Raw genomic sequence first — 8,608 nt, 5'->3', positions numbered from 1 at the left:
ACTCTCTCCCCCGCAATGCAGAACCTCTGCTTATCAAAATTCATTTATCCCCAGAACTACTACTCTCTGGAATTCACTTCCTGGGAGTTGCTTCCCACAAACATTTAATCCACTTCAATCCAAATCCAGTTGTTAAAAATACTTTATGAATGGAGGATGTTTTCCCTTCCTCCATTCATTATCTATTTAGAAAAAAAAATGGTCCTGAACATTGCAATCATGTCTCCCCTCTTTCTCCTTTCCTCTAAGGAAGGCAAATCCAGTTTTTCCAGCCTCTCTCTGTATGACAGATCTGCCAGACTGGGGACCATCTTGGTTGCTGTTCTTTGTATTCTCTCAATCTTGTTTATATCTTTCTTTTTGTGTGGGGACCAAATTACTGCTGCATATTCTAACCTGGGGCGGATCATGGCCACTATCAATTTTTTTCATCATCTCATCCATATAATGAAATGCTACTCTTATGTTTGTCAAGAGTTTATACGTCTCAATAACTGTCTTGTTAATACTGTGTTTTTCAAGAGACAAACTATCTTGGACCAGCACTCCCAAATCTCCCTCTTCTCTCGCTTTTGTGATTGATTCATTACCCATCAAATAATTCAGTGATGGCCTCTTGGCACTTTTACCCATTTCCAATATTTTACATTTCTTTGCGTTAAATTTCATTTCCCACATCCAGCTCCAATCATGTACAGTATCCTATCCAGATCCTCCTGCAGCATTTTACAGTCCTCCTCAACCTCTACCTTCCTCAAGATCTTTACATCATCAGCAAATAGACTTGCATAACTGTTCACTCCATCTACCATATCATTTACGTAAATCAGGAACATTACTGGCGCCAACACCGAGCCTTGAGGGACTCCACTTGTTACTTCCCTCCATCCAGATATCCTATCCTTTATTACTGTCCTCATTTGTCTGTCTCACAAAAAGTCTCTCATCCATTCCAGGAGGTTCCCCTTCAGTCCTCCTATATACTCTAGTTTCCACATTAGTCTCTTATGGGGTACCTTGTCGAAGGCTCTCTCCAAGTCTAAATACACACAGTCCACTCAACCATCTCTCTCCTGTACCACATCAATCGCTCTTGAGTAAAAGCTCAACAAGTTAGAAACACATGACCTTCCACTTCTGAATCCAAACTGACATTCAGACAAAATATTCATCTCTTCTAGATATTTTATCCATCTGTCTTTCAGGATTCTCTCGCACAGTTTTGCGACCATGCTGGTTAGAGACACTGGTCTATAATTCAGGGGTTCTTCCCTGTTTCCTCCCTTATAAATTGGTACCACATTTGCCATCTACCATTCTTGTGGCATTTTCCCGACTTCCAGAGAACACACAATTAAACTGTGAACTTTATCCGCCAGTTGTTCTCTGCATTCCTTCAGTACCCAATTAGAAATTCCACCAGGTCTGGGGCTTGCCTTACATCTTGAGTTTCCAGTAATTTATACACTTCGTGTACCTCCACTTTTATATCTTTTATCATCGGTACATTACTAATCACTTCCTCCCCTTCCACAAACTCCTATTCAATTTGTTCATCATTTCTGCTTGCATTGCCGCATCCTTAAAGACCTCTCCTTCTACTTTCAGTTTGGTGATTCCTTCCTTTTGTTTCAGTTTGCCATTAACAAATCTATATAAAACAGTTTGGGTTCCTCCTTGGATTTGTCTATTATACCTTTTTCAAAATTCCTTTCTTCTTCACAACATATTCTTGTGTATTCATTTCAAGTTCTTTTATATTCTTCCTTTGTTCTGTTGTTACCTCTCTTTCTCCAGTTGTTCCACGCCTTATCTCTCTCTTTTTTTGCTATCATACACCTTCTATTAAACCACTCCTTTTTCCTGTTTTCTTTCCCCCTTACTCCTGATATAAATTTTTCCATTCCCAAATTATAGAGGTCTAGAAAGATATCCCACTTCCTCTGTATCTCTTGTTTCTCTGAATTTTCTCCAATCCGCATTTTCAAAAAATCTCTCAATCCTGTAAAATTTGCTTTCCCAAAGTTGTATCTTCCCTGCCTATAAAGCTCGTCTCTTGGCTCGACGTTCCCTATTATAATCTGGAACTCAGTGACCACATAATCACTTTTGCCTATAGGACACAAATATTTCAAAGATTCTATTACATCGGGTTCTTTGGTAAACAGTAAGTCTAATCTTGCTGGTGCGTCCTCACCTCGGAACCGTGTCTCTTGTTTGACCCATTGCGTCATCACATTATTCATTGTTATATTTAATAATATAGTGCCCCACGAATCTTCGCTGCCTCCCGAGTCCCATTCCTCCCAGTTCAGTAATTCACCGGGTCGGTCATGATCACTTGATGGTCGTGATCGTCAGCTTTTACCCTCTGGGAAGGGAGCTGAGAGCTCATATAGTCCGATCTAAGGACAAGGCTGTGACCTTCACACACGCACACACCCGTCCCCTTGCTCCAGGGGGACAGTAACCACCCACTTCGTCATTGAAACTTTTCGCAACCTTAGCGAGGCGCGAACTCCCGTCCACCAGTTGGCAAGCGAGAGCGTTACCACTGCACCAGCGAGCGGTGTGTGTGTGTGTGTGTGTGTGTGTGTTATTCACCGGGTCGGTCAGGATCACTTGATGGTCGTGATGGTCAGCTTTTACCCTCCCGGAAGGGAGCTGAGAGCTCATATAGTCCGATCTAAGGGCAAGGCTGTGACCTTCACACACGCACACACCCGTCCCCTTGCTCAAGGGGGACAGTAACCACCCACTTCGTCAGTGAAACTTTTCGCAACCTGAGCGAGGCGCGAACTCCCGTCCACCAGTTGGCAAGCGAGAACGTTACCACTGCACCAGCGAGTGTGTGTGTGTGTCTGTGTGTGTGTGTGTGTAAAGACCCATATGTAAATAGTACGTGATGAGAGATGAGGAGAATATACAAGTTTACCCAAAAAATCTATCTGTTTTCTTTCAGACTTTCCTTCTATAGAAAACCTCTTGTCAAATATCCATTACGAAACCATTCTCAATCTGGGTGCCATGGTGCATTTTAGGGTGCCATGGTGCATGTTCAAGGGGCCTTGGTGCCTTTTAGAGGGCCATGATGCATTTTCACGGGGGCCATGGTGCATTTTAGGGGGTCATGGTGCATTTTAGGGGGCCATGGTGCATTTTCAGGGGGCCATAGTGCATTTTCAGGGGGCAGTGTTGCATTGTCAGGGGGCAGTGTTGCATTTTCAGGGGTCCATGGTGCATTTTAGGGGGTCATGACGTATTTTAGGGGGCCATTGTGCATTTTAGTGGGTCATGGTGCATTTTCAGAGGGCCATGGTGCATTTTGGTGGGCCATGATGCATTTTAAGGGGCCATGGTGCATTTTAGAGGGTCATGATGCAGTTTGTTCCCTTTTTTAGTTAGTTCTTTTTACGGGGTGGGGCACTAACCCACCACCAACCCTTTTAGTCGCCTCGTACGACAAGCAGGGATACTGGGGGAGTATTCTTGAAACCCCCCTACCCCCAGGGGGGAAAAAATATTCAGCGCCTGCAACTGCGTGAGTACAGCAGCTTACCAAGTGAGCCATTTAGACACCCTGCGAGGATTCGAACCAGTGCTTGCAACTGCGTGAGTACAGCAGCTTACCAAGTGAGCCATTTAGGCTCACTTGCTAAGCTGCTGTCACTGCATGATAGTATTGTGATCCCTACCCTGACGTATGGAAGCGAGGCATGGACCTTGCAAGAGGGGAACAAGTCAAGAGTGAGAGCAGTGGAAATGAGTTACTTGAGAGGAGCATGTGGAGTGACGTGGAGAGACAGGTTGACGAATGAAGAAGTGAAGGAACGCTGTGGGGTGGCTGTGGATGTGGTTGAGAAGATTAGGAGAAATACACTGAGGAGGTTTGGACATGTGAAGAGAATGGAGAATGAAAGACTAAGAGGGTGTATGTAGGTGAGGTGGAGGGAGGAAGAGGGAGAGGTAGACCGAGGATGAGGTGGAGGGATGGAGTTGAGAGGTATATGAGGGAGGGGGGGGTGAGTTGGGGGGAGGGTAGTCAAATGGTGGGTGACAGAGCTACTTGGAGGCGTTTTGTCTGCAGCCACCCTTTGCGGGATTAGGGCGTCGGGCTATAGATAGATAGATAGATGATGCAGCTTCAGGGGGCCATGTAGCAACAGATTAACACCAGAATATAATGCTTGTCATGAAGAAGTGCTGTGGAATGGATGTAGGGCCATAGCGTAGCATTGTCTTTTTCTGTCACTGAGCTTCGATAAATTAGCTGTAAAATGACGATAATCTAGGCCGGGAGGATATAAAAAATAATATGGTTTACAAGATGGAGCTTTTTTTTTTTTTTCCCCCTAGCATAAGTGATTGGATTAATCCACAGAATGTGTATGGCTCAAGCGAAGAAAATGGTGTAGTTTAATGCAATATTAAGCTAAAAGAAGCGATGCCACAGACGCAAGTGGTTAACATTTAAATAAGTAATTCTTTACATGCATCTCTATTTTATTATCACTTAAATTATTTTTGAAAAACTGACGATATATTCACGAAACTCTTCTCAAAATTTAGCAGTAATAGGTAAATGCTTTGTTGTATGTGACGTCACTGGGGCATTATGAGAGAAGTTAAAGGACTGTGATGGTGAGTTAAGATTACGATCTATAAATATTAAGTTTCTATTACAGTTATCATGGCAATTCTCATTCTTATACGATCATTATTGTCTGGTGCCATTATTGAGCAGTGGGGCTAATTACATAAGGGTGTATTTATTAGTTTTACGAAGGATATATGACGGTGTATCTTCCGCCCCAGGTGACCAAGATGTCCCTTTAAACCAGGTAAGCTAGGGTGATGTTTAAATCTTCTCAAAGACTTGCCATCCATATTAATTTTGAAGACTGAATATGATCCCGTTAGTGGGCAAGCATCGGAGTTGAATTAAGGGAGGAAAAACATGAGGGGATATGTGTTAATAATGGGTATTGTGGACCTTTAAATATGTTGACGACAAACCCGGGGATCCCTTTAAAGAGCCCCGTTCATACCTGCTCAGGACGACCGATGCATATGGGGAATTCGCCCACACTGGTTTTAGGTCTGAAACCCATATTTTGTATCTATTGTGGTGTAATTAAGTCTTTTGATACAGATGAGGAGGGGAAGATTGGGCATGACATGAAGGTAAGAAGTGTGAAAATTGAGCGTAAGGTTGCGAGAGGCTGACCAAAAAAGAGAGAGATGAGGTCATAGAGTGTGACCTCAGGGATAAGGGACTGAATAGGGAGGCTGCAAGAGATCAAGCAGCATGGACAGCTGCCATTAAATGACCAAGGTCTACCATGCAGCCATGATGGAGCCTTTTTAAACAATATAGATGCCATACTGTGGAGTAGATAAGAGGAAAAGATTTCCTCATGCCATATTTTTTTTGGTATTTCAGCCTACAGCAGCACAGACAACTTGAACTAAGTAGAAGTGCATGTCTGAGTTCCTGTACAAAGGTGATGATGCCTGTAGACAACTTTGTGCCAGCATCGCAGGAGATATACCATACACAGATGCATGGACACTGAAATGGCTAAAGGAATAACTGTATTTGTGCTATAAGGTTAGTTGTTCATTTTATCCATTTGAGGGGGGGCACAGTGGCTCGGTGGTAGAGCATCAAGCTTGTAATTGGGGGATTGCGAGTTCGAGCCTTGCCCGGGATTGCCGTGCTGGGAGTGGCAGCGCGCTCCTGTAACCTAGCAGGACTGTATGATCCAATATAGGGTCTAGCTTGGGGAAACGCCATGTCTCCCATTTTTCTTTATCCATCAGGGGCTGTGTGACCATTTTTAATTTACACTTCTACGGTCTGGATTTCCCTCAGCCTTTGACGTCCTGCCTTTTAAACAATCTGTCCAGGGATAGATTGAGATGGTTTGGGCATGTTGATAGGATGGAGAATGGCATTAGGTGTGAAAGGTGAGAAGTGTGAATGTTGGGGGTAGGGTTGCAAGAGACAGACCAAAAAAGACCTGGGATGCGGTCAGGGATAAGAGACTGAATAGGGAGGCTACCAGAGATCAAGCAGCATGGAGAGCTGGCATTAGGCGACCAAGGCCAGTGCAAGCAGGTTTGTTGGAGCATTTATAAATGATACAAAATTATACGGACGATTCTGGTGTTACACATCAGCGTACAAAATGGGGAGTTGACAGTTTTAGTCCTGATTAGAGTAAAAGCAGTTTAGTAATAGTTTCAGCCCCAGGCAGTGAACCCAGTGGATTACAGACAGAAGTTGCCCTGCTCCTGCTCTCCTCCACCATTCTCATTTAAAAGGATTGAGAAGGAGTTTAGGGACAGTTGGTGAACCAGGCAAGTGATTCACTCAGTTGTATTGATGCCACCACATGAAGGCATCCATTTCCAGCACCGTGCTCCTGTTAGTAGAGGTAATAAAGGATTGGATGATAGATGAATTGATAAATAGGATAAACTGCATTGTACATCCAACCATCCATTGTCCAAGCCTTTCTGCCCCGTCAGGAGTGTAGAGGCTTGGGACTGGGCTATGCAGTCATGACATTGAAGGCAAAGGTGACCAGCCTCACGTACACCTGAGTTCCATTATGTGAGCAGTAAATTTCAACCATCCCTCAAATGTAAACCCTTAGCACCTCATCTGTTTGGAGTCCATTAACTCAGTAGATGGCCAGGTGTTATTTAGTTATATTGTTATCACTCAACATAATAAGTGGCTTCCTGAATTGCAGGAAACATTTTGGTCTGTCATACTGTGTCGAGTCACCTGAGGGCAACACTGCATTTAGTGGGTTGGTGGTGAACATGCCTACTTGCTGTTTTTTTTTTTATCTTTTTCCATTCTTCCACAGGTAGGTCTTCCGATGATGCTGACAATGATTTTCTTTCACAGGTAGCTGAGATGGGCCACACTGATGCAAAACTCCTGCCTGCACCTGCCTGAATCCAGTGAGACCCCTTCCGTAGGTTATAGTGGTCAGTACCCTCACTCACTCACATCCACTGCAGCCACATCTATTGGTTACAGTGGCCATGACAACTGCCTGCATCCAGTGAGGCCACTCCTGTTGGGCGCAGTGGCCAAAACCCCCTAGTGAGGCCAATTCTGTGGGCTACAGTGGCTACAACTCCTGCCTGCATCCAGTGAGGCCACTTCTGTAGGTTATGGTGGCCAATACCCTCACCCACTCACAGCCACTGCAGCCATTTCTGTTGGTTACAGTGGCCACAACTCCTGCCTGTATCCAGTGAGGCCACTTCTGTGGGCTACAGTGGCCACAACTCCTGCCTACACCTGCCTGAATTGAAGGAGACTTCTGTAGGTTACAGTGGCCAATACCCTCACCCACCCACATCCATTGCAGCCACTTCTGTTGGTTACAGTGGCCACAACTTCTACTTGCATCCAGTGAGGCCACTTCTGTGGGATGCAGTGGCCACAACTCCTGCATGTATCCAGTGAGGCCAGTTCTGTGGGCTACGGTGGCCACAACTCCTGCCTGCATCCAGTGAGGCCACTTTTATGGATGACAGTGGCCCAGACTCCCACCCACACCTGCCTACGTCCAGTGGGACCACTTGTAGGGGTTGCAGTGGCCAGAACTCCTACCATCACCTGCTTACACTGTCAAACATTTGGTGTGGACATGGCCTTAGCAGGGCACAGTTTCTCTCCAGGATCCAGTATCATGCAGTGCTGCTAGTGAGTACTATACCCTTATTTTACTTTAACTTGGCCAAAAATTGCCACCTCTCTATATTGAATTTTGATTTATAGCAAAAGTTTAACAGTGGAATATGGCGCTAGTCACAAAGAAGTGCTGTGGAATAGATGTAGAGCTGTAGCATTATCGTAGCTTCTGGAGTACTGTATATGAAATTGCTTCACAAAGACAAAAATCTTGGCCATGTTAGAGTGAAAACAGTGTACCTTAACGCTCCCACATACAGAAGCCTTTTTATACAGGAAGTGAGCCATACTGACTACGTTGGGTGGTAACCATGTCACCAAATGATGCCTTAGTGGTTTAGTGGGTTAAGGTGTTCTAACTGGGTGGAACCTTTATACGTTCCATCTGAGAGTTGTTTGGGGTTTATTGCTCATGTAATACCATTCAGGCAAGTGAGGCTGGTCATCATTGCCTTAATTGTTGGCATTGAATAGCCAAGCCCTGGGCCTCTGTGCACCTGTTTAGGGCCAAATGGGATTAGATGATGATGATGATAGGATGATAAGGTAATTTTGTAGTATACCGATATTTGATTCTTCGTTATAAGTCCACCTGTTTTTTTTTTTTCTTCTTCTTTTTTCCTTCATGTGCTTCTCACTGCTTCACTGATACATGTTATTTTCATTTTATTTGTGCTATTTCCAGACAGTGCTTTTCATCACAGAAGAGACTTTTCAAACTGGAGAGGTTATATACAGCCTTTGGTAATCCCTTCAGCACGAGTTGCCTTTCTTGGCTTGAATAAAACTGCTTGAAGGCAGGATGAATAAAACAGAAGTGTCATCAGACTGAATGGGTCAGAGGAAATGAGTGAAAGATGGCTTATGAAATTCCCATTGTTGTATTTT

General features: G+C 44.3%; 1 protein-coding gene across 1 annotated transcript in view; it reads right to left on the bottom strand.

The window, feature by feature from the left end:
- Positions 1-5,111, bottom strand: part of LOC145409941 (uncharacterized) — a 217,554-nt gene extending 212,443 nt beyond the window's left edge. The window contains exon 1 of the mRNA XM_080280201.1: positions 5,049-5,111. Coding sequence (XP_080136327.1) covers positions 5,049-5,111 — 63 coding nt within the window. The remainder of the gene's footprint in view (positions 1-5,048) is intronic.
- Positions 5,112-8,608: the final 3,497 nt, after the last annotated feature.

The sequence above is a fragment of the Coenobita brevimanus genome, chromosome 83 (genome assembly GCF_032717465.1).
Source record: "Coenobita brevimanus isolate Jiangsu-jjx chromosome 83, ASM3271746v2, whole genome shotgun sequence".
NCBI classification, from domain to species: Eukaryota; Metazoa; Arthropoda; class Malacostraca; order Decapoda; family Coenobitidae; genus Coenobita; species Coenobita brevimanus.
The sequence above is the reverse complement of the archived record's forward strand: the minus strand, read 5'-3'. Positions and strand labels throughout refer to the sequence as shown.